This window comes from Leiobunum rupestre, chromosome 7 (genome assembly GCF_980474605.1).
Source record: "Leiobunum rupestre chromosome 7, qqLeiRupe1.1.hap1, whole genome shotgun sequence".
Lineage (NCBI taxonomy): Eukaryota > Metazoa > Arthropoda > Arachnida > Opiliones > Sclerosomatidae > Leiobunum > Leiobunum rupestre.
The window spans coordinates 49,576,589-49,603,954 of NC_143390.1; the positions used below are offsets into that span (position 1 = coordinate 49,576,589).

The 27,366-nt window shown below is 38.5% G+C and overlaps 1 protein-coding gene, 1 long non-coding RNA gene and 1 other non-coding gene across 3 annotated transcripts; all 3 read right to left on the bottom strand.

Moving 5' to 3' along the window:
• Positions 1–621: 621 nt before the first annotated feature.
• Positions 622–10,393, bottom strand: LOC149936640 (uncharacterized). The gene is made up of 5 exons (XM_090153710.1): positions 10,322–10,393; positions 10,158–10,269; positions 9,923–10,065; positions 9,722–9,863; positions 622–650 (listed from the first exon to the last, which is right to left on the bottom strand). Exons 2-5 carry the CDS (start codon positions 10,207–10,209, stop codon positions 622–624), a joined length of 366 nt encoding a protein of 121 aa, XP_090009836.1. The 5' UTR covers positions 10,210–10,269; positions 10,322–10,393.
• An 895-nt stretch (positions 10,394–11,288) lies between these two features.
• On the bottom strand, positions 11,289–11,893 carry LOC149936641 (uncharacterized). The gene is made up of 4 exons (XR_016472367.1): positions 11,876–11,893; positions 11,673–11,820; positions 11,484–11,622; positions 11,289–11,429 (listed from the first exon to the last, which is right to left on the bottom strand). It is a non-coding gene; the product is annotated as an uncharacterized LOC149936641 (long non-coding RNA).
• Positions 11,894–25,255: 13,362 nt separating this feature from the next.
• On the bottom strand, positions 25,256–25,337 carry TRNAS-GCU (transfer RNA serine (anticodon GCU)). Its single transcript has one exon. It is a non-coding gene; the product is annotated as a tRNA-Ser (tRNA).
• Positions 25,338–27,366: the final 2,029 nt, after the last annotated feature.

Sequence of the window (27,366 nt, forward strand, 5' to 3'; positions counted from 1 at the left end):
ATTTGGGCATTCTAAAAATGCTTATTTAGAAAGCAGGTTTCTTTGCCAATTTCAAGAGGGTTAGAAAGAATGACCGCGATTCCATATTTTTCCCTTAAAAACTTGATCTTTTGAATCGACTGAAATACTACATGCTATGCAGAAAGGTGCACCTGACACCTGTTTACCGTGGTGTCAGTGAGAAGCTACAACACACTGCACCCCACAAAAGGATAACGCAACCCGTCAAAAGTTACGCATTTCGTTTTTCAAGACTACTAAGCTATTACAAGACACATTGGATTTTGAGGTGTTGAAGGATAAACCGAATTTTTTGCCAAGATTCAACTTTAGAGAGATCCTGTTGTAACTCGGCGTTAGATGTGTTTGTACTAAGAATTTTTATAAGTTTTGTGTCATCTGCAAAGAGACTGGGAAAAGAATGGTTGACAGCTGAAGGTAAACTATTGATGTACATTGCAAATAAGAATGGTTAACATTAGGAGCGCACAGCTATGAAATTAGATATAAAAAAGGTATAAATCATTCTAACGCCGATGGACTAAGTCGTTTACCTTTATTATCAAAACCAATAACACCACCAATACCATCCGAGTATGTCTTCGCAATTAGCCAACTCAATCAAGGACCTCTCGACTCGATACAAGTAGCTGAAGAAACAGCAAAAGACCATATTTTTAAGCAAATCTACAAATTTGTTCAAAAAGGGTGGCCAAACAAATTAGAAGAACATTTCAAGTCATACTGGAAAGTAGAAGGAAAGTAAGGTCGACACGCCGATCCCGGGATCGGGATCGTCGGGATCGTCGGGATCCGGGATTTAAGGCGTGAAATGGGGGTAAAATCGTCGAAAAGTCAATGTATTTATGATATTTCTCGCGACGATTTGTTTTTTCGTATATCAACATACTATGTTCAGGCCAACTTGTTCATTTATATATGCTTATCGCGAGTGGCACTTGAACGTATATCTCAATCGCGTTTTATCGTACGGAATAAGTTGAAATGATGTAAAAAGTGATAACCTAGGCGGCGCGTGCGCAGATTCCCCGGGGGACGCGGTTAATTTGAATTTAAGAGTGTTTTGACGTCATGGAATATGGGACGCGGTTAACGTGCGCGGATTGGGGCGCGGTTAATTTGAATTTAAAACATGGATTTGAGTGTTTTGACGTCATGGAATATTCATTGTTAAAGTAGAATGGAAATATTTATAAACTTCATTTTAATATCATTGTAGTACTTAAATATGCTTGACACTTGAATCTATCTCACGAGTATTTCAAACGAATATTTTAAGTATGAGAAACGTATCGTTCTCAAGTATTGTAATTGTACACGTGATTCCGTATGAGGACCGGGTAAATTCCTATATACGTAACGCGATACACTTCAAAATGCGTATACGTAGAATGGAATTAATTTTAAGCCCCATTTTAATAAATAAGATATCGAAGATAAATAATTTTAGAGTATAAAAAGGGAAACCCGTATAATAGTAAGACCATATTTAGAAAGTTCACCATCTGAATTGTATTGGAAGTGACTCCGAGGAACCTTAAAATGTAAGTAGGAATACTCAGTGATAACTCTTAACTTGTCTTAATATATTTATTTTATAGGAATTGTTCATTTCCTGTGTCTGGTGATAAAGGGTTAATCGTTTATGCAGATGAAACCATCCACTGCGGTCTATTAGATTTAACAAAGGGTATCAAACTAACAGAAGCAGAACTGCAAGAGCTATGGACAAAGAAAGATGCCATTGAAGCTTATTTCAATAACGAAGCTGAAACTTCGTGGGTTTTCACAGGTTCTGAAACCAAACGGTTTTCGGTTCATAGATTTGCCGAACAAAAGGTTTTAGATGTTAGACAAATGTACCATGGTTATGGAGTAAACTATGGAAAACTGTTACCGACTAATGAGGGGGTAGCTTTCGCTCAATCTTCTTGGTTGAATTTCCTCGACCAGTACGAGTCGATTCAGAAGTGTTTAAAGAAAATCAAGGAAATAAAGGAGGCGATGACTAACGTTGTAATTAAACAATTACACGAAGCTCTGAAGAAAGCGTGTAATGGCTGTCAAATTGATCATCCACCTCAACTCCAGCATGATTGTATCATGACGGATTATTCTAAGCGTGTAGATTTGCATTTTTATGAAATAATTATGTCGGTAGATTGTGAAAATATTATTGAAATGTTTACTATTCGATGTGAATTGTCGAAAGAAATTTTAAATAATATAATGTCACTAATAATATGCAATGCTAAAAACTTGTTAAAAAACTAATAAAATTGATTGCACTAATGTTCCGATTCTCATTTACCATTATGGATTTAAGCTTACAACATCCAATGAATGGGCTTGTAGCCGGGTCCACCCAATGCGGAAAGTCATTCCTGGTGGGACGGTTGATTCAATATAAGAAGACCTGTATATCCCCTCCTCCGGAGAGGATAATATGGTGTTATACCGAGTATCAGCCGAAACTATTTCAATCAATATTAGAACACACACCTTCAGTCGAGTTTCACGAAGGGTTACTCGATGTTAATATATTAAACCCGCAAATTAGGAATTTAGTTATTTTAGACGATTTGTTATGCGAGATATCTAATAATAAAGATGTAACTAATTTATTTATTCGTGGATCTCATCACAGAAACACCTCCGTACTAATTTTAATGCAAAACCTTTATTACCCCGGAAAAGAAATAAGAACTTTAAATTTAAATGCTCATTATCTATTTATTTTTAAATCACCACGAGATAAATCAACAATTTATCATTTCGCGAGGCAGATATCTCCAACCAATAGCAAATACGTTATTGATGCGTTTCAACAAGCTACGTCACGGAAATTTGGGTATTTATTAGTTGACTTGAAACCTCACACCCCAGATCAGTATTTACTACGAACAGGTTTAATACCGGGTGAAGAATCGGCTGTCTTTATTCCAAAATGAAGTGTATTATAGAAGGGAATTTTTTTAGGGTTAATCGAGAGTGGATTATTAAAGAATTAGCTTACGTAGTATTAGAAACTGAAGAATCGGAAGTGTTTACTTTCAAATCTCCATGCCCTTTCAAAGAGCTTTCAAACGAAAATAAAAGACAATGCAGATGGATATCTCATAACATTTGTCATCTTCGATGGGATGACGGCGAACGTCCTTACAGAACGAGACGTGACATTGCAATCAGATAGCGGAAAAAGCTACTTCGTTTTTCACCAAAGGTTTAGAAAAAGCTGCAGTATTATCGACACTCCTCGGTGTTCCAGTAACTAACATCGAAGATACCGGCTGTCCTAAATTATCAGAACTAGAAGACGTTGAATTAAACTGCCCTTTTCATTCCGAAACTGTTCATTGCGCTTTAAGAAAGGCTAAGAGAATCTCTAAATGGATGTCTCAAAACGAGTTAAGAAAAACATAGACTTTCCACGTTTCCTAACATCCTGTAATCTAAATCAAAGAAAGACAGCTATTAAATACGCTAGCCAGGAGGCTATATTGGCTCTCGTTGAATGTTGTATAAATGTATTGCACGGAACAATTGAACTGTCAGAACGTCATCGTAAGCGGTTAAAGAAACATAGCGCGGTTATACGAAACGTGTCGAAGAAGAACCCTATATCAAAACGACGAAAGATACTGGTACAAAAAGGTGGTTTTCTTCCATTTTTATTAGCGCCACTGCTATCTATCGTTAGCTCAGTCGCCGGAAGTGCAATTAGCCGAGCTATAAACCGATGATGGCTCGAAAAATGCTTCTAGTACCTGAAGATGTAATGGAGAGATTAAAAAACACTACACCTTCCAAAACAGAAGAAACACCTGAACTTCAAAAAGAGAAGACACTCGATGATGAAATAAAATCTATTCTAGATAATCCAGATTTAAACGAATCAGAGAAATTAGCATTATACAATCAAACTCTCCAACGACGGTTAACTTACGTACTTAAAGAGCAAATCTCTCCCGTTATTGAAAACTCTGAACGACCTAAAACTTGGTTCGCGCAAATATCTTATTATCTACCTGCAACTTATGATTGACACTGTTAAAAACATTCGCCGTATTTCATACACCACCATGTAGCTCAATGTTATCATCATCTTCACCTAGTCCTCTAAGACCTTGGATGTTGTTCTCATTTCATAGTATAAGCCTACTATGGAAGGTTGTACAGAAACGGTCTCTTTAGGACTTTTAGCCTATTTATCACCATCATTTTCAAAATCACCGAAAATTATCACAGCTGTATTAATTATCATAGTTATTATAATATTAGAATTATTTAATTTCCTTTTTTGGCGTTACATGCCATTACATCAAAATATTACCCGATATGGAGAAAATCTATACTAATCCCGCAGACCCAGGGTCATTCGCTGGAGTTCGAACGCTCTATAATTCAGCTCGACATAAAGGTTTAAAGGTTTCATTGGAAAAAGTAAAACAATTTCTAATAAAGCAGGATACATATACGCTGCATAAACCTGCTAGAAGACGATTCAAACGAAATCGAACTATTGTTTATGGAATTGACGAACAGTGGTAAGCGGACTTGGCAGATTTTCAGAAGCTGTCTAAATATAATTCAGGATCTCGCTACGTATTATGTATTATTGACATATTTAGCAAATACGCTATGGCTGTAGCGGTTAAAAATAAGAAAGGTGTAACAATTTTAGAAGCGTTACGTAACGTTTTTGAAAAAGGTCGTCAACCGAAAAGAATTCAAAGTGATCATGGAAACGAATTTGTCTGTCAAGAAGTGCAGAGTGAATTACAACGAAGGGGTATTAACTTTTTCGCTACTCGATCAGAAATGAAAGCGTCCATTATTGAAAGATTCATTAGAAGTTTTAAATCTCGTTTATATCGCTATTTCACGCAGAATAACACCCTTAAATATATCGACGTTTTAGATGATATTATAAACGCTTAAAACAATAGTTATCACAGATCAATTAAATGTAAATCCGCGGAAGTTACTCTAGATAACTCTGCTAAAATATGGAAAAATCTTTACGGTTCAGTAAATTTTTCTCCTCCGTTAACATACGCGTTTGAAATTGGAGATATTTGTAGAATAAGTAGAAATTTATCAATTTTCGATAAGAAATATAACCCGAATTTTACTACAGAATTGTTTAAAATAGCTGAGAGACTACCACGTGACCCACCTGTATATAAGCTGACGGATTTAAATTCTAACCCCATTTTAGGAGTATTCTATCGAGAAGAGGTTCAGATTGTTGGTCGAGATTTAAAAGACTGTTACTTCATAATCGAAAAAGTAATAAAAAAGAGGAAAAAATCGAACGGCCGCGTAGTACTGTATGTAAAGTGGCAAGATTACGAACCTACATTTAATTCTTGGATACAAGAAGTGGATTTAAAATGAGTTTTTACGTAACGCTACCTTCAGATTCCTCGTCATTATATTACCAAGATAATAGCGTTGGCAAATTTCGAACGTATTTAGCTGAACCGTTAAGATTTGAGGAACAGTACGAAGTTGGGTTAGCGGAAATAAGCAATCCTCGGACATGGCATAACGTTCGAAAACCTAATCTATTGGTTATTAAAGACCCTCTCGAATATGATAAAATAATTGAAGTTCCCGCGGGTTTTTATAAAACTCCGGAAGAACTATTACATGTTATGAACGTCCACAACCAAGAAGAACAAGTTACATTCGCTTATTTAAATTATTCTAATCGAATTAAAGTTAAATTGCAACCGAAAATCAGAGCTGTAATTGGCCCCGATCTATCGATTTTACTAGGTTTTAAGGATAGAAGAGATAATGATTTCACCATTTTAAATTCAATGATAACCCCCTACCCAGTTGATATGAACGCTGGGTTACATTCCTTATTCGTTTATTCTGATCTGGTTGAAAATAGCGTTGTTGGGGATAGTTTAGCACCTCTATTAAGAATCATAAGCGTCGAAGAGAAAGCCGAGTCTAATGGGAAAACAACTACAAAAATATTTTCACAACCTCATTACCTACCAGTCGTGTGTAATAATATTAAGACTATAGAGATTCATATAACAGATGATTTATTTGAGCCAATACAGTTTCATAGTGGAAAAGCTCACGTTGTATTACATTTTAAACCCCGTAAAATGTGGACTTCACTATAAACCTTTAATCATTCAGGACACACCCTCATTCTAGCTTAAGAGAGCGAACAGTTAACATCATGATGTCTGAATATTCACCTTCAAGAACTGATTATGAAAGTTACTATTTAAACCAGGTTGGTTTCGGTGGAATACCTGTATATAGAGGTTTAGCTGTGCAAAGAGGACATGGACTAGGAAATATATTATCTTCAGCGTTTAGATTCGCGGTACCTTTACTGAAGAAAGGCGCTTCTTACTTGGGAAAAAACCTTTTAAGTACCGGAGCGAAAGTAGCGACCGATGTTGTTAGCGGAGTCCCAATTAAAACAGCGCTTAAATCGCATTCTATTAACGCTGGAAGGGAAACTTTAGCTTCAGCAGCTGATGAAGCCATGAGACTAACATCTTCAGCTACGGATCATATTAAAAGAATGATGGGTTCCGGAAATAAAAGGAAACGAACTCAGTCGAAAAGCGCCATTTCAACAGCAGGCAGGATAGCGAAAGGACGGTTCCCTAAACGTTCCGATATATTCTCATAATGTCCCTTTTACACCCGCACTCAGTTGAGTGTATACATTCCGAGCTAGATTTGTTTCAAGTACCTATGACACAATCTTCGATTATTGGTGGAGAATGGGTTGAGTATAATCCAATATCAAATATAGTTGATAACGCATCAATTACATTTTCTATCAACGGTAACTCTGAAACGTATATAGACCTTTCACAAACTTTGTTGCACGTTCGAGTTAAGGTAACTAAAGATAATGGTCAACTACCGCAACCCGTGGTTCCAGGTGTTGTGGGTGGGGCCGCCGGAACTCCAGCCGACAATATCGCCCCCGAGAATTTGTTTCTTCATTCGCTTTTTAGCGACGTCCACGTATTTCTTAATGAAAGATCAGTAACACCTTCTAGTCAAAATTACGCTTATAAAAGTATGATACAAACTTTATTAACGTTCGGAGATTCTGCGAAAAAAAGTTATTTAACGAGTTCACTTTTCTATCGGGATACGCCTGGAAAGTTCGATTCATTTTTCGATAACGATGGTTTCTCTAAACGAGCGAGTTTAGCCCAAAAAGGGGCGATTGACTTGTTAGGCGTAGTCCATACTGATTTATGTCAACAACTACGCTTTTTATTAAATATGGTTGATTTGAAATTTAAATTCGATAAAAATAGAGCAGCTTTTTGCGTTCACTCCGACGTAATATGTAAAGTGGAGATTTTATCAGCTTCCCTTTATCTGAGGAAAGTTAAAGTGATACCGGAACTATCGCTCGCTCAAGCCAAAGCGCTACAATATGGAACCGCTAAATATCCTGTAACTCGTTCGGAGTGCACCTCATTTTCTATACCCGCTGGTCTTATGGCTAGTGTGCAAGATCAATTATTTACAGGACAAGCACCCAAGAAAGTTGTTATCGGGTTTGTGGAACAAAAAGCGTTTCTAGGAGATTTGAAAAAATCACCGTACAACTTTCAACATTTCGATTTATCAAGCATTGGATTGTACATTGACGGTAGCAGCGTCCCTCATAAGGCGTTATCTCTAAACTTTGAGGAAAATCAATATATTCAAGCGTATTGCAATCTTTTCATGCAATCTTTTCATTCAAACTAATCAGTGGAACGTAGATGAAGGGAATCAGATAAGTCGGGAAGATTACCCTAACGGAAATTGTTTATTCGCGTACAATTTAACCTCGGATCTTAATAACAACGCTAATCACTTGCATTTTGTAAAAAACAGTAACCTGAGATTAGAATTAAAATTTGCAAAACCGTTACCGGAGACGATTTCCATTCTAATTTACGCTGAGTTTCAAAATTTGATTGAAATTGATAAAAATCGAACCGTGATTTTCGATTACAGTAATTAATGGATTCGCTACAGATAACTAAAATTCTTGAAAAAGATTTAAGTACTAAAAGTATATTTCAAGGCGTGTTCGCGGCTGACAAGCTACCTAAATATGTAAAAATATTCCCTTTTCTATTTATTGTAAATACCGATACGAGTGGTGGACCTGGAGAACACTGGGTTCTAATATATTTTTCTAAACATAAAAATAGTGAATTCATGGATTCCTTTGGAAACCCGCCAGATTATTTTAAATTTAATGACTTTATTGAACGAAACAGTAAAACTGTTACTTTTAATTCTAATCAATTACAGAGTAATTCTAGTAATACGTGTGGAGCATTCTGTAACTATTTTGCTATAAACAGGTGTAAAGGAATAGAAATGTATAACATTGTGTCTAGGTTTAAGAAAGATAAAAATGTAAACGATAAAATGATTAAAGAGTTTATGTGCAAAATGTATTCAATAAAATAATTTTTACAATTTATAGCAATAGCAGTTTTTATATATATATAAATACAAGCATTCATTATCAATTTTCAATATCTTTATGACCGTGCTCTAATGTACGAACCCCGCCGGGTAGAATATATCTCTTATCATTTGGTGATAAGCAAAGTTTTCTAGTATTTAAAGTAAATAGCTCATGCTTGAAACTAGCTATACGCATCATCTCGGCTGACATGGTTTCTTGATTAAAAAGACAACGTTCATAGTCTTCGCGGCGGATGACGTTTCTAATAACGTTCATGGCAACGCCCTTACAAACCTTTTTATGGTTTAAAATTGACTGTAAAGATTTCCTCAATCGCAACTCCTTTTCTATCTCTTCAGCGGTCTTAGACTCCCCGTACAATTTAATAGAATAAAGCTTTGGACGAAGTCCTACAAAGCTTTGAATTAACTGTGAATTTGTCTCGTCTTTAAAATAGCCGAGAGCTTTTTTATTCTGATTAGAATGAAGGAAATGCGAAGGTGGATAATCAGAGAAGTCAAAGCGGTTTTTATGAACTTCAAAGTCTTTATAAACATCATCCGTCTTAATGTTGTACGTTAAACTGTCTGTAAATATTTTATATATTAGTACTATTTAAATAAAAAAATTCATATTAAATTAAATTACCAGTGTCTGTAAATAATAGTGATGCTTTGTTCCCGTACGTATTTTTATGAATCCATAATGGAACCGATACATGAGCTCCTTGGATAAATCTAGAATGGTGAATCCGGTAAATATAGGCCGGTTAAGAACAATTTTAGCTCTCTTCTTATGAGCGCCGGCTAACTCTTCATTAAAGATGGTAAAGTGTTCAAACTGCGGGGAACTTGTAACTTTTAACATTCTTTCTGGTTTATGAATCAACTCGAAATTTATATGCTTCCGTAAATTTTCCATTGTTTTTCTAAAGAATTAAATGAAGTAAGGGAAAAAACAGCAATAAATTATTTAAATTGATTTACCCGAAAACCGAGTTAACCATAAGTTTCCAGAAATTCTTTTCAAATGAGCTCTTGGATAATTTCCTCTGTTCAGTGTTGAATCTAACATATTTTTCTAACCATTTTCCTTGAGTGAAGGCTAGAGCTCGATGAACCTTGGTTATTTTCCAACCTAATTCTACATAATATTTTAAATTGCGGTAATGTACTATGTATTTCTCTTTATTATTTAAATTAGGAAGAAGTTTTGGTAGACTTTGATTCTCCTTAATATTTAATTTTCCTAAGAGATCTTTGGAGTATGGAGATAGCATATCATGTGTAATAACTTTAGATTCCACCGCTACTGGGAGATCGTTATGTAAGTCATGCAACTCTGGAGGATATTCAAGATCCACCTGCAAAGGAAACAATTCTTTAAAAATATAATTCAATAATTATAACACTTGTTATTTACCTCTAAAATGTATCCGTTTTCAACGTTATTGGGAAAACTCAGAATATTTTCAGAGAGTGTTTGCAAATCATCCTCCTGAACCCACTGGAAGTCGCCTAGCGGTAGTGGTTCACACATAACAGCACCGTACAAATTATTCGCATCTTCAATTAAGTTAAATTAAGTTAATTAAAATAATTAAAATTAAAATAATTAAAATTAAAAAATATTACAATTTTTTTTTAATGTAAATTACCTAAATAGCATATATAACTGCTCTCTTTAGACGAATCATGTGTGTCGGGCATATATTTGTTATTCGCTTCAGAAAAAACGAGTTGAGATCATTGAAACACCGCCTCGAATACCTTAAAAATTTAATGTAAATACAATAATATTTAAAATATCAAAAAGCGTTACCCTTTTCAATAAATAAGTGTTGATCTATATCAAGTATGAGATCGAGGCGAACATCGGTCATCTTCAAAGCTGCTTGCCAGGCTAAACCTGGTGCGGTGTAAGCGTGAGAGGGATCTAATTTATAATGAGTTATAGATAATGTTCTAAAATTTTCAAAAACGTCGGCTAAGAGCAACGCATCGCTTTTCACATAGAGGTCGGTGTATTCCCCTACGAAAACCGAGGTTAAGAGATTTGAAATATTTATACTATAGTAATTTTACCTAATGTTTGAATATTAAACGCTGTCCAAACATTTTGGGCATGTAAATAATCAGATTCTAAAATATTTTGATTTTTCAATGAACTGAAAAACGCTTCTCTAGGTGGCAGCATCATCTCGTCAAATTTCTTTTCATCATCCATATACTCGTACGGGTAGACCCCCTTCCGCACAAGCAGTGGAACTTTCTCACTTTCAAAATAGTTCTTAACAATCTGAAATTTACTGGCTCCTTCCAAAACGAGATTAGATACTAACGCATCGAGGCTATGGCTTAGAAATCGATAAGAGTCTAAAAACCGAAATCTCCCTAAAATAATAATAAAATTAATATTATGGTTAAATTCACAATAAAATATATTTACCTAGTTTCAGCGAAATATAATTTTCACTAGTGGAAGGAATACAGTCAAGTGTCTGTTCCTTAAAATGACCAATCTCCTGACATATAAGATGTAAATCGTATCTATGAAGATTTATTATTATTATTAGGTTTATTTCCTGGTTAATTAACTTAATAAATTCACCTGCTAAGGTTATGAAGGAAAATAGGGATAAATTCTGGAACTTTCTTTTGAAGATTACAGAGGTTATGCGCTGGCCCCCTATATTTACCGCTGAAATGACAATGATCTCGAACAGCGGGCATATTTCCCTGATTTAGCTGCTTCTGACAAATGTAGCAATGCGTAGCAGCTTGAAACTGTTCCTCCTCCACCGGGGTAATAATCATTGGTACATTGGTCTCAATGAGTTCCATCAACTCCTTCTCTAATTCCAGAATAGACTCCAGAAATCTTCGAGTTGCATCTTGTCCTCGATAGCAATCGGTTCGAACAGGTACACCTATAAGTATTCTCTTATAATATATCTAAAAGGAAATTTTGCCAAATAACTTACCGTTAGGTCCAACAAGCACCCACGAATACGCGCAGCTGATATGCATGTTTACTTTGCTGGTATTTAAATCGGGATCTAGATCTCATCCTTGAACTCTCGGTAGGATTGCTTCAAAATCGGCGTAAAATACATACTGCACCTAAAAATTTCATTTCATTAAGAGTTAAATTGAATAATTTTTATTTTTACTTTTTCCGTCCACTCATATTTATCAAAATAAAGCGTCTTCTTCTTGGTAGGGAAAACTGTTTTTTGGACGCCGTGGGTGGCGCATTCTTCGATATGCGCATCACGTCGCTGTTCAGCGTTATTACCGCTGAATCGGTGAAGACACATTCTAATACAGAAAATAATTAGCACATTGCAAACTAATATATTGGAAACTAAATTACCTGCAATAATAACTTGTACTTCTGTGTTTTGTTAGATGCTGTAACAGTTTTCCTAGGTCTCGTATAAGACAGTAATGTCTATTCCCATCGTCAATATCCTTAGTTTCATCGGTGATGTATAGTAAATCAACCTCCCTTTCCTTACCACACTTGTTAGCGCTTACGTAAAGGGGGAATATATCTCCCGAGAAGCCGAACACAGATATTGATAAATTATTCATTAATACAAATTTTTTAAGTTCCGTAGCGTTTAATTTGAAAGGGAAAGATATATCACTGGTATCAAGTTCATTTTCATAAGGTGTATATTTGGAAACCCTGTTAGAGTGATGAAGCCAAGAAACTGGGTGAAGTTTAGCTAGAATTGACCAGAGAAAACATTTCTCATCATTTTCGTTTCTAATATTAAGAATCGCACGATGTTGAGAGAGTTTTTTAGGTAGTTCCATATACGATGACCCCCGTAGCGGCTGTTAAGATGCTACATTTAATTCTACATACAGAATACGATCAATTACCCAACCCGATCCTGTTAAAAATATAATGTTTTAGTTCAAAATATAACTTATAAATTTTAGTACATACCTGTCGCTTCAAAGTTTTCCCCTGCTGACTGTATTGTTTCAATGCAGTCATTCAGCTGGTTTTCAATGACGTCGAGCGTTAGTGTTGTTTGCATAGTGCTCCGGAAATAGGGTCGTTCTTCCGCTCTTTGTTCCGCACCTCCTAATGGTCTCATATAAACAGATCTTACGAGTAGGAACCATTTAATTCCACGTTTACTGGCGAGTCTTTCCATTAGAAATTTACTGAAAGCGGCTCGGTAACGTCCGATAAACATCCCCGCATCAATATCATAGTCTTCGGCATTATAACGAATAGAAGCTAACGTATCATTCAAGGCCTGGACCATACTTGGAGATGCTGGTGGTGTTTCATCAAGTATTGGTGAGGCGGGAACAGGTGATGGTGTTAGGTTGTTGGGTAAAGCTGATGTAGATGGCTGTGAACGGGTAGATTCCAGTTGAATGTCTTGAAGCAAACTAGGTGATGGTGTACGGGAAGATGCTGGCGAACGTTGCATTGGTGATGGTGTGCGAGACAGGTCCATGGGTTCGGAAGGGCCGGGTGCGTTCAAGTCATGAGTTCGTTGATGGCTCTTAAAATGCTCTAATCTAGCAACATTCTTACCACATACTTCACATATAAACTTATGTCTATCACCGTGTACTTCTCTAACATGCCGATTTAAATTTGATTTGATAGAAAAACTTTTCGCGCACGTAGGACATGTATACTGAGCTTTAGGCATATTGAATATAGCTACCGCAGTTAACTGTGGAATGACCTCCCACAACGCTATACAACCCCTTTTATAGTATATTCAAGTATCATTTGAGAACGATACGTTTCTCAAACTTAAAATATTCGTTTTAAGAAATACTTGTGAGATAGATTCAAGTGCCAAGCATACTACAATGATATTAAAATGAAGTGTAAAAAATATTTCCATTCTACGTCATTTTAACAACGAATATTCCATGACGTCAATACACTCTTAAATTCAAATTAACCGCGTCCCCCGGGGAATCCGCGCACGCGCCGTCTAGGTTATCACTTTTTACATCATTTCAACTTATTCCGTACGATAAAACGTGATAAGATATACGTTCAAGTGTCACTCGCGATAAGCAGAGATAAATGAACAAGTTGGCCTGAACATATATGTTGATATACGAAAAAACACATCGTCGCGAGAAATATCATAAATACATTTACTTTTCGACGATTTTACCCAAATTTCACCCCTTAAATCCCGGATCCCGACGATCCCGACGATCCCGATCCCGGGATCGGCGTGTCGACCTTACTTTCCTTCTACTCTGGAAGAGAAGATATGACTTAACTATTCATGAAGGAGTCTTATTAGCTACCGATCGGGTGTCATACCGAAAACTTGCCAAGAAGTTATTCTGGATGAACTGCATAGTTCACACCAGGGAATGGTGCAAACAAAACGATTAGCCAGGAGCAAAGTTTGGTGGCCAGAATTGAACACCAACATTGAGGACAGAATTAGAGCACGTTCAAGTTGTTAGCAAAATGCAACCATGCCAAAGGCTGAATACTTGAAGTGGCCCGAGGAGATCCAACCGTGGACTCGTGTCCATATAGACTTTGCCAGACCGGTAAATGGGAAATATTTATTAATATTAGTGGACTCTACCTCGAAATGGATGGAAATCGGAGTCACTTCAACAACCAGTTCAGCCATAGTCATCACATTCTTACGACAAAATTTGGCACGTTATGGAATTATGAAGACCCTGGTGAGTGATAATGCCTGTAATATCTTCGGTTTTTTAAATTTAAAAAGAAAACACGCGGGATTTGTTACGTGGCTCGCGCTACGGTTCGGGCCGCGGTTCGGGCCGCGGTTCGGGCCTAACATTTGTAACGGAAGCCAATAAAATCTCTTAAGCTAACCGAATCAAGAAGTTTCATTTATTAATATATCGTAAGACACTACAATGCCACTTGTTTCACAAGTAACGAGTTCCAAATCTTCACGCAGAATAACGGCTTCAAGCATTTGACCATTGCACCGTATCACCCTGCTTCAAATGATCAGGCTGAAAGGGTGGAGTGTGCCGTGAAGACATCATTAAAAAAAATAGATGGTACTTCTAACTCTGCCATTGATGTCATTGACGAAGGTTTAAAAAAATTATCAAATGGATCTCTCGACGTAAGACTAGCAAGATTTCTCATAAACTATCGCCGCACTCCGCAAATTAGTGGTAAATCTCCAGCGGAAATCATGTTTGGAAGAGAAATCCGCACCAAACTTGACGTGGTCCATCCAACGAACTTTAAAGAGGGAGAGGTAATGAGAATATCAACATCGATAAACCTATAATTGAAATGCTAGAAGTAAATAATAATAGCGATAAAACCATTAGTAAAAATTAGTGATGTTACCTATAAGTTTCATCCTAATCAAAAAGTCTTTGTAAAAAACTATGGTAAGGGAGAAAATTGGATAGAGGGAACTGTAAAAAATCTATCGGAATATGATGTATGGGATTGATATTGGGAGAGGTATTATTAGAAAACATCAGAACCAATTGAGACTAAGGAGTGAGAAGTTATTAAAACCAACCGTGTCTGAGACATCAACAACTGGAGCCAGTAAAATGAATCCAAATCCAGATGCAGGGTACAGATCAGTATTACAACCACTGATCCAGAGTCATCAACAACCACCAATCCTGAGTCCTGACAATGAATCTCCAAGCTGGAGTAGCAAATCATCACCAAGTCGATCACCGAGTCGCAATCCTATCTTATTACCACGACAAGACTCGAGACCAGAGCAACAGCCTACCACAAGCATCTCTATTCCTAGTGTAGCCCCATCATCAGAAGGAGCCCGATCAAGGATACTTATTAGACAAGATTTCGACAAAGAGCCTCAGTCGAGTAGACACAGACCACACGTACGAAGATCCAGTCGAAGACGTAAATCAATTAAAAGACTTAATTTATGAACTGATATGTTTAATCGTTAATGTAGTTAAAATACACTATAATCAGTCTATTTAAAAAAGAGGTGATGTTTTGAACTATAATAGCCAGGGGGCGCCACTGGGTGGGGAAGCCGAGGGAGCTCTAGTTTTATGACCACCTAAACAGTGGTCTACCGGCTGCCGACATGTTCGGTACTCTTACTTAAAACTTCACATGTAAAAATCATCATCATCATGGAAATAAATCTTATAGCTTCAATAGAGAGTGTTTAATTATCAAGGACAAACACACCAGATTGATTAAATCTAGATTAAACTTTTTAATCTTGTTTACCCAGATTTAATCTTGATTACCCTCATTTAATGACGATCACCCTGATTTTATCACGATTACCCCGATTTAATCATTTTACTATGATTAAGACGCAGTCAAAATGGAAGTGACCTGCCCCTCGGAAAAATCTAATCGACGAATGTCATTCCTTGATTAAAATGCCTATAAAAAAATCCATTGCAGGGGAAACTTTTAGAAATCATGTCAAAATTTAAAAACAATCGTTTAAAGTCTTGGCGGGGCTACTGCGGACGTCTCCTTCTGGGCCGATACATTGAAGGGTGCCATTTCCAACGCCTTCAGCGATGATCACCGAATCGTCCGCCAGATATATTTTCTCTCTCTTGGCCTCTAATTGCCGAAAGAATGCTTTGTCGCTGGTCATGTGACTACTCGCACCAGAGTCGATATACCAAGCGCCTGGTGACATTTTAGTCGCTACTTGAAAAGCGGTAAACCCTGAACCGTGTGATTCGACGGCGCTCTTAGATTTCTGTTTTTCCCCATCGGATGTTTGGCCTTGGCTTGTCTCGACCGGACTGCCGCCGATTCCACCTTCCTCGACCAGAGTGACGTTGACTCATCTTGCCTCTCAACGACCAGCAGTCTTGTTGATAGTGTCCAGTTTTTCCACAATTAAGGCAGCTTTTTGCTTTCCTCGATGAGGTGTTCAAGGCGGATTCTGCTTGACTTGCCTCTTCATGGCATGAGTTTTCTCTCCATCGATTATATTCGTCGATCAGTTTCGCTTGTACGAATTTCAGGGTGACATCTGCTGCAGGACGGACCCCCATCGCTGTGACCAATGAGTCATAGGAATCTGGAATACTGCACAATATCATACTGGCGACGTAGCTATCTTTGACTGTCTCTCCAACTCCACGAAGATGCTCAACGACCTCGAGCATGGCTGTAATATGGTCTTGCATAGATTGTCCCTCTTTTAGCCTCATCTTGTGAAGTTTTCTAAGAAGGAAGAGCTTGCTCGTCATATTTGATTGCTCGTGTAGCCTCTGCAGGGCGAGCCACATCTCTCTTGCCGTTGACTTCTTGGCTATATGGACAAGCTGGCTGTCTTCAACTGTGAGCGCGATTGCTGCCTGAGCCTGTTGGTCTGGTCTGTCCCAGTCTGCGGGGACGTCTTTCACAGGCTTGTCCGTATTGACGACTTCCCAAAGATTGTCCCTAGCCAGGATCATTTGTAATTTGAATTTCCAGAGCTGGTAGTTGCTGTTGTTGAGTCTGGTTACCAGAAACTTCAAATCTGCGCTTGAAGCCATGAGTGACGAAGTTTTTACTGCTGAAGTCTTAAAGACTATTACCTAAGCTTATCCTAACAACTTAACTCAACTACAGAAACACACGAAGAACTAACTAATGGTAACCGGGCCCATAACCTGTTAGAAATTCTAAACCATGCAAATGACGAGACCGTAGTAACAGGATGAACGTTTAATGCAAGAACTGATTAACTGTAACACGAACCAACGTATACAAAATAAAAAGGTAAATAAACATAAATCAAAAAATATGTTTAAATATAGTGCCAAGGGCGGTGTCGCTTATATTCGCTAATCTAACAGCTTCAACCGCTCGAAGCTCGTTGCTAAAAAAGTGAAACGCTATGAACGAAGTAAGTAGTTAACATTTTTTAACGACGCTTTAACGACAGGAATGGTATTCGAACCCAGGTGGGCAATGCTCAATGGATAAGCATTCCATCGCCTTGACCACTCGGCCACCTCGTCCGTTGTTTTGAAAAGTGAAAAGCTATGAACGAAGTAAATAGGTCAATATTTTAAACCACGTTTTAACAACGAGGAAGGGATTTAAAGCCACGCAGGCAATGCCCAATGGATTAGAAGCCCATCGCCTTAACCACTCGGCTATCCCGTTCGTTGCTTGAGAAGTGAAACGCTATCAACGTAGTAAATAGGTCAACATTTTTAAGAAAGCTTTATCGACGGGGATGGGATACGAAACCACGCGGGTAACGCCAAATGGATAGCAGTCCATCACCTTAACCACACGGCCACCCCGTCCGTTGCTAATAAAGTGAAACGCCATCAACGTAGTAATTAGGTCAAAATTTTTAACCACGCTTTAATGACGGGGATCGGTTTCGCACCCACGCTGGCAATGCTTAATGGATTAGCATACCATCGCTTTAACCACTCGGTCATCCCGTCCGTTGCCAATAAAGTGAAACGCTTGAAGGAAGTAAATAGTTCAAAATTTTTATCCATGTTTTAACGATGGGGATGGGATACGAACACACGCGGGCAATGCTTAGTGGATTAGCAGTCCATCACCTTAACCACTCGGCCACCACGTCCGTTGTCAGCAAAGTGAAACAGTATGAACGAAGTAGTAAGGCCAAAATGATTAACCACGCTTTAACGACGGGGATGGGATTCGAACCCGCGCGGGCAATGCTTAATGGATTAGCAGTCCATCGCCTTAACCACTCAGCGACCCCGTCCGTTGCTAAAAAAGTGAAATGCTATGAACGTAGTAAAAAGGTAAATTTTTTTAACCACGCTTTAACGCCGGGGATGGGATACGAATCCCCGAGGGCAATGCCCAATGGATAAGCAATCCATCTTTTTTTTAATTATATCATTAAAAATACATTGTTAATGTATATCACAAAAGTTTCGAGAGCAATTTTGACAAACAAAGAGCAACTATCATAAAAATACAGGAATGCTAATGTGGTGATGTATATTAACCCAAAACAAACAAATACACTCAATCGCATTCAATAAAAGCGCGGGGGTACAAAATGACCCGCGACCAGTGCCCCCGCCAGCAGTAGGCACAAGTAGGCACAAGTAGGCACGTGCCTATGTTGAAAAACTTTAGGCCTATTTTAGGGGCCTCTAAAAGTTTAAAAAAAATACCCTCTGGGGTCTCCAAATGAGACCGAAAATGATTTTCAAATTTTATTTATTTTTAAAAATTGGTCATCTAGCTCTGTAAAAAAGAAATCCCATTCAATTCCAATTTCCAAGAGTCCTAAATGGCCCTTACAAAACGTTATCTTTTTAATCACCTATACTCGAAATCAATCTTACCTGAGTACACTACCAATGGCAGCAAGTGCTCGGCATTCGATTAATTTTTATCCATGAATAAAATAAGGTCGGCGATATTTAAATGATATTTATTTAAATAACCAATAGTTGAATAAAAATTGTAAAATGTTTAAATAATCGAAAGTGAATAAGCCTATTATTTAAATAAAACAAACAATTATTTAAATAAATACCACTTTTATTCAAATAAATGCTTGGTTGCGTAAAAAACATAATTAAATAAGTTAAAATGATATTCTTTTTACCAACGTTTTTTAAATAAATCGGAAAATTTGTGGATAATGAATAAACAATTCCGAGCACTAATGGCAGCGAACTCTGTAGTTTCGGCCATTGGTAGTTTACTCTGGTTACATTGATATAGACAGAAGCCAGGACTAGGAGATGACAGTGGTTGCCGCGTTAAATGAGCCCCGGCCATTGGCAAGGCTAATTGGCAATTCTACCTAAATTGTTCAAACAGCCTTTTTCAAGGCTAGATATAGCTGTTATTATTATAAAGTCTGTTTGAAGACTAAATAGCTTTAACTAAGCTTCATTGTCTTAAACCTTTTTTAGGTTATTTCGCTATTAGTATATAATAGTAGCATTTTTAAATATGAGTACCAGAAAAGTTTTATCTGTGGCTCAAAAACGACAAAAAGGGAATAGAGAAGGTAGTTTCGTTAGTGTCAGAAAGGTGCAATGGCACGTGTTTTTAAATCGTCGGCGCAAACCCATAACTATAGTTCTGAGGAAAACCTAGGCAAATAATTGGGAGAGGGTTTAGAATCCTTGGGGACTGATAACAGTGGTAGTAATACTGCTGAAGTACTTCCAAACGTCATGGAAATGGAACTAACTCATGAAGGAGAAATTGCAGAAGTAATTGCAAGCCCCAACTCTAACCATGCAAAAAATAGATCAAACAACGTGTCCAATTCAAAAGAAATGGGCTTACAAGCGTTGAATAACTTGGATAGTAGTCTAGATAAAGATTTCTTTCCAGTTCCGCCTAAACTAAATCCTTTTCCTAAAAGAATAATTGGAGGTAAAAGTCGAAGTTTCAATTCTTCTAGGTATGACAAATATCAAATGATTGAATATTCAGTTGCAAAGGATGCAGTGTATTGTTTTGTTGCCGTCATTTTTTAGGCAGTAAAAATACTGGATTTCTAAAGGGTATTCGGATTGAAAAAATATGGGGAAACAATTCAAAGAACACTTCACTTCCAACAAATCTTCTCACCAACTAGCCTACAAAACGTACTTTCTACTACATGGAATCCGAATCCCGTGGATCAATAGCTTTCCAGGTTAACGACCACCATGTTATACTTGACATTATTAGAAATACAGAGGTCCTATCTACACACGTTGAAGTGATTATATTATGTCCCCAACAAGATTTAGCACTTCAGGGGAACACTTACACATCCGCCGACAATATTGGGAATAGGGGAAACTTTATTGCAATATTAGATATTTTAAAAAGAAAATGTCCTGATTTAAAAGCCATGTGCGATAATATGCCGAATAATGCCAAATATATGCACAGCACCATACAAAACGAAATAATTGGCATTTGTGCAAGTTTAGTGAGAAAAATTATTCTTCAATAGTCAACGAATCCGGTGTATTCTACTCTGTAATAGCTGACGAAACTCGAGACAATGCGGGAGTAGAGCAGTTAAATCTTTGTATTCGATATACTAAAGCAGAAATAGGTGTCGTAGAACGATTTATAGGGCTCACAGATTTACACAAGTTTGATTCTGAGACTGAGAGTATCAGCTTGGCAATTATAAATCTTTTAAAAGAGGGTGGTTTCAAACTGGAGAATTGTGTTGCACTGACTTATGATGGGGTAAGTGTAATAAGTAAAAGGAGTAAGGGTGAAAGTAGACGAAACAGTAGGTGGCCATTGTCCGTACGTTCATTGCTACGCCCACCGCTTAAATTTAGTTTTGGTTGGCCGTTGCTCCAAAATATCGACAGCTATAGAACTACTGGGTTTGGTTCAAGCCATTTACAACTTTCAAAGCAATTCGGTCATTAGAAGTGAATATTTTGAAAACTCTCAAAAACATCTAGGCTACGATATACTAAAAATGCCACTCGATAGTGGAGCAAAAAAAAGGGGATTCACTATTTTAGAAATAGACTCGATTCCGTAGTTTTAACTTTAGAGGATCTGATTGGAAACGGAAAACCCGACGAGACTGCCAATTTCATAACTTTAACAACTTAATATTAGTCATTGCATTAGACGAAGTATTAGGTGTAACAAATTCCCAGTCGGAATATTTACAAAGTTCCAAAGTTATTTTTACGGAAGCCGTTGCCATTTGCCAAGCTACTGTCAAGACCTTAGAAGAGTGTAGAAACTCTGAACGCTTTGATTCTATTTGGGAAAAAGCTACTAAAATCGGGGAATTGGCTTTTATTGCAGTACCTGACCGTAACAGCGAACCATTTGCTTTACAAAAACGTAAAATTATCCTTAACAACAGGAGATTAAAACATAGTGTGGTAACAAGTACATCGGGGACCAGGGCAACTGAAGCAAAAACCCTGGTAGACCAGATGAGGTCACCTATTTCGAATTAATAGACAAATTTATTTCTGAAATGAATATACGATTATTAGAAAACTTTGATTATTATAAATGTATCATGGCGTCTGACCCTAACTCTGAGAACTTCCGAAACGAAATCGATATCCTAACACATTAGCCATGTTCACACTAGACACTTTGGAACCGTTTTTAAACGGTTTCGAAAGCTAAAATTGAACATTTTCAGTGTCAACTGTATTAACAGCCATATGATAAATACATTCTACAGCAAAATTTTACAATTTGTACTTTGGAAACCATTTTAAAACGGTTCCAAAGTGTCTAGTGTGAACGCGGCTATTGTTACACATCCGATAGGTTTCATTTCGACCTTGATTCCTTAAAAAGTCAAACTAAAATTGCGAGAAATCTAATTATCCCCAAAAAAATTTGCAGCGTAAGCGACTGCTTCCACTATTTAATGACCATGGAAGATGGCTTCCCTGACCTTGTTAAGTACTACAAGGTTGTTTCATGCATTCCTGTGGCAAACACTATCTCAGAAAGAAGTTTCAGTTCCCTGAAAAGAATTGAAACACGTCAACGAACAACTGTGGGATAATATTGACTTTCAAATCTGGCTACTTTGTCTATTAATCGGATAATGTAGAATTGTTTACAAGAAAACCCTAATTTAGTGGTTGATGAATTTGGTAAAAGCTTTAATAGAAGAGAGTCATTCTTTGATTAAATTGCCAGGGAAGGAAATTTTATTTTTCCTAAGAGAACGTTTAAATTAACAGTAAAAATTCTTTAAAATAGGGCATTTCTAAATTGAAATATTTAGAAAGGGGCCTCTAAACCAGACCGGGCCTGTGTGTTAAAAATTCCTGGCGGGGGTACTGCCCGCGACCTTTGATGGCTCCCGTTTGACGATCAGAAATTATCGTTGGTAAGACCGCTGAAAGTCGCATTGCCTGGATTTTCGCTAAAATCTTATAATCCGCATTTAAGAGAGTAATTGGACGCCAATTAGATATGTGCCGCAAGTCGCCAGTCTTCGGAAGCAGAACGATCATGCCTTCTTTCATACTCGGAGGCAAACGGCCCTCACTTTCACAAAAGGCAATTCACGCTAAAAATTCGTCCTTGATTTGCGGGAAAATAAACTTCCAAAACTCATTAGTTAGGCCATCTTTTCCTGGACTCTTACCATTTGGAAGGTTCCGGAGGCTTAAGGTTACATCTGCCCAAGTCACTGAACTCTCGCAGATAGCGAAATCGGCCTCCGACAACTGGGTTGGGATAAATGTTACGTATTCTTCAGCACGGGCGTTATTAGTAGGTCTACCACGGTACATGTCGCTAAAATGTTCAAAAACCCTGCGCCTGACACATAACGGATCCTCGAGAAGAGTCTGGGACACGGAATAAATGTATCGTAAATTTTTCTTACTTTGGCGATACTTCTCAAGGCGCAAAAAATACGCCGTAGGCCGTTCACCTTCTGTGCGCCACTATTGATTAGAACGAGCTACAGCTCCACGAAGGACATTCCGGTCGAACATTTTCAGATCGTCCACCTTGAAAGTTAACTCCACCACGTCAATTAGTTCATTCGTAAAGTCCTCCTGAACGCGGACCACCGCTAACCGTAAGGCCGTACGATGATCGCGCGAGCGCGCCGCTTGTATTTTACCAAAAAAAACATCGCGTGATCACGCAAAGAAGACTTTAACTTTTCGTACTAGGCAATAACCGACGTAGAATATTCCGTCCACGTACGACTGCGACGAATAATACGAGCCACCGCGTCGCGATACGAGTTGAAGTCGAGAAAGCTCGCGTTGAAAGACCATGTGCCCGGGCCCAGAGCTACACCGTCCAAATTGAAGCGGAGTTCGTTAAGTTTATGATCCGTAAGCGAACACGGTATAATTTGGCAAAGCTTTACATTCTTACGCTCCAACGCCGGTACGAAAACATAATCTTTCCGAGATTGTACATAACTCCCAAAAACATAACCAGCCCATGACCAGTCGAAAACATGGGGGTGTGTGTCCCTCCAGACATCGACAAGACTTAAGGCACTTTTGAAGCAAAACAGATCAGTATGGTGGAAGCGCGTGGTGACCAAAGGAATAGGACAACGATCCTGACTGCGAAGAACAACGTCATTGAAATCCCCCGCAACCACGGGGCGCTGCAAACGAGATATTTCCGCCCGGAGACGAGCGTAAAACGGCACCCGATAATTCGCGTCGTTGGGTAAGTACACGTTGACTACATCAAAAGACACGTCATCCAATGTAAGTGAAACAATCACGAACCGTCCTTCATTACTGACGACAACACGGGAAACGGTAACGTTGAAACCCGGACGAACTAGGGTCGCCACGCCGCGAAAACCGGTCGTCGAATCATTGTCAAAAATACTTCCCCACGCCAAAGAGACTTAAACCTTTGCGCGTGCTCCGCTAACCAATGCGTCTCCTGAAGGCAAATAATGTCATACGGCTTACTAAGTTCCAAAAACTATAAAATCTTCTGATCATCACGCAGTCCGCGAATATTACAACTGGCCAAACGCATTATAGTAACGTAGGTCCCACCGCCATCCACTTTCTCCGTCGCCGCCAACTGATCCCCGTTCTCTGCCGCCTCCATCCCAAGCTTTTCCCACGAACCAAACCGCCTGATAGCGATGGCCTTATCAAAAGATTTATTGTCACGGCGCCTTTTAGAATGTGACGATTTACTTGTCGCAGCTGACAAAGACAAATTAACAGTGTGGCGGACACCATCGTCACTACCAGTGCAAATAGAAATCGGTCTTTTAGCCGCGCTTAACGATATATTTGAGGAGGGTTATTTATCAGCCATTTCATTAGGAGTAGCCGCATCCCCGTCGGGTGGAAGTTGAGGATTCACCGCTTCCCCCTGATCCATCGGCAAATCATGAACAACAGCATTACCCACTTTTTCGTTGACTTGTGCCGGCCGGCCTTGGGCGCCCTTCTCCCATTCCGGACATTGACGGATTCCGTGACCTTGAGTGCCGCACTTTCGACAACAAAAATTGGGGCATTGGCGATATAAATGAGACGTGGAAAAACATTTGTTACAGACCTTGGCCTGACGGTCGTGGCGGAGACGGTAATTAGTTTCAAGACCCAAGAAATCACGAATACGAATGGTATAAGGCGAACTTGACACACCTTCCGGTAATGATACTTTTATCGACCTTTGACCGTAATATTTTCCATTTTCCCGCGCCCACATCACGTCAGACTTCACCTTGCATTTCATGCCGATAAACTTATCTTTCACCACTTCATCAGTGACAAATTCCGGTAGACCAGATAACGTAATCAAAACTTCTCGGCTCCCAAACATCATACCATTATCAACGCAAGTATCCGCATCTTCCAATGTTATAAATGTGACGAAAAAGCCACCCAAAGTAGCGACCACTGACGAATAGGAATCCAAACCAAAATGCTCTTTCAAATCATCTTCTACCAAATTAACGGCCGTCGCTTCAGAAGCGACGAAAACGGTACGTTGTAACACCTCCAAAATTAAAATTAGTTAAAGGGGTTAAAGACCCTGCAATGCAGGGTCAAAGATTAAAAATTAACAAACAACTCAATAAACTGGGATTATAGAAAAACAAACAAATTGAAGTAAACACTAAGCCAAGGCTTAAACGCCGAAAGAGAATAGAAAAACCGAGCGATAAATCCGCAACTGCACTCTACAAAAGCTCAAGCGAGACTCCAGCAATCCGTCGCCTTAACCCATCGGCCATCCCGTCCGTTGCCAGCAAAGTGAAACAGTATGAACGAAGTAGTAAGGTCAAAATCATTAACCACGTTTTAACGACGAGGATGGGATTCGAACCCACGCGGGCAATGCCCAATGGATAAGCAGTCCATCGCCTTAATCACACGGCCACCCCGTCGGTTAAGTCCGTCGCTAGAATAGGAAAACCCGGTTATCGAAATAAATTAGGTCAAAAGTTTCAAACATGCTTTATGGACGGGGAAAGTTTTCGAAACCACGTGGTCATTTCCCAATAAATTATCAGTCCATCGCCTCAACCAATCGGCAAACCGTTGCTTGTGATAAATGAAAATACTAATTAGTCCAATAGTAATCAAGGAGAATAACGGACGAAGATGGGATTCAGACCCTTACGAGGAACGAACTTTACGTAAGCAGTTCATCGTTATATCCACTCGGCCCTCCTGTCCGTTGCCAGAGAAGAACGCAATAAGCTAAATTAAAAAGACCAAAATTAACAAACAAGGATTAACACTGGGGAGGTGACTCTATTTTACAGTGGCAGTTCTCAATGTATTCGTAGTCCAACAACTAAAGCAGTCGGCCATTTTATCCTATGCTAGAAAATAAAAAAATCTCAGAAGCGAAATTAGATCAACCAAAATAATAAACGAGGTGACACGAGTTATAAGTGGAAGTGCCCAACGGATTTGTAGTCCAACGACTAAGACGATCGACCACTTCGTCCGTTGCCAATTTAGAAAATCGCAAGAAGCTATATAAAAAATGACAAAAGTTATAAACGATGATTAATGTCGTTGAGGTGGCCCGAGTTTAAAGTTAGATTTACCAACGGATTTGTAGTCCATCGACTAAAACACTCAGTGAACCCGTCCGTCAGAAGTAAAACCCAATTAACAAAATTAATCAGGTCAAAGTTTTAAACACGCGACGGGTATAGGATTTGAGTACATGCGTGCATTGCCCAATGGATGAGCAGCTCATCGCCTTAGCTACTCGGTCACCGCATCGATTACTAGCAAGGAAAATCTTATTAGCTAAATAATTGAAAAGGCCAAAATTATGAATCAAGATTTAACGCCGGGAACTTGACTCGAGTTGACAATGGCAGTGCCCAATGTATTCGTTGTTGAACAACTAAACCATTCATCCACTTCATCCGTGGCTAGAAAAGAAAAAATCTCAGAAGCCAATTAAAAAAAAAGAAAACTTATAAACGAGTTTGAGTGCCCAACGGATTTGTACTCCAACGGCTAACGCACTCGGACACTTAGTTTGTTGCCAATAAAGAAAAACGCAAGTTGGGATTTTAAAAAGGGCAAAAGTAAATAACGACGATTAAAGCCGGGGAGTTGACTCGAGATAAGAGTGGCAGTGGTCTACGGATTTGTAGTCCAACGACTAAAACACTCAGCGACTACTTTCGTCGCTAGAAAAGGAAAATCCCAATTAACGAAATTAAATAGTTGAAAATTTGTAAACACGATTTAACGAAGGCTATGGGATTCGATGCCAAGAAGGCATTCCGTACAAAAATCGTACACGGAAAGAGCTCCACCACGCGAAACACGTTTAGATGCTCAACAACAGGTCGAGGTTGATGTGGTGTACCGTAACGTAGAAACTATAGTCGTCTGTAGTTGACCCAACACGTTAGCTATTTCCTTATGGTAGAGCGCTAGCAATATCTACTCGTTTGGACCCGTCCAGACGTTAAGTCGAAATTGAACTTGATGGTGGTGAGGAAACCATCGGTGAGGACTTACATCACTCCACCTGTGGTTATTCTAACATTTTAAGTCATCTCTTGAAATCGAACGATAATCCGGATTTAATAATAATCAGCTAGGCTAATACCCAAGGCACCACCATAGGCCTAAGTCATCAAGCTACTTTTAAAGTCATTAATTCAGGTGGCTGGGTTACAATGCGTAGGAGGGTGGTGGCCCTTCATGCCACGCGAGCCAACAGCTTCCTACGCTAACTAATAACGTTAACCTCTACATGTTTTTATGGAAAGGGGAAACCGAAGAGCTCGGGGGAAAACCTCTTAAACATGACGTTCCTTATCTGATTTATGTATTGCTTGGCTGGCAGTCACTCGAAACGGATGAAAAAATCCTTCGGAAAAATACAAGCAGTATTTTGTCTTGCTATGTTAAAAGAAACCACCGATGCATAATTCT

Excerpts from the sequence above, each read along its gene's own strand:
- LOC149936640 (XM_090153710.1), bottom strand. The coding sequence starts at position 10,209 with ATGCCCGACACACATGATTCGTCTAAAGAGAGCAGTTATATATGCTAT. Across the intron at positions 9,864-9,922 it reads AAAACGGATACATTTTAGAG|GTGGATCTTGAATATCCTCC; the intron begins GTAAATAACAAG and ends TTTCCTTTGCAG. Across the intron at positions 651-9,721 it reads AAATATTAAGGAGAATCAAA|CTACTTGTATCGAGTCGAGA; the intron begins GTCTACCAAAAC and ends CTGTTTCTTCAG.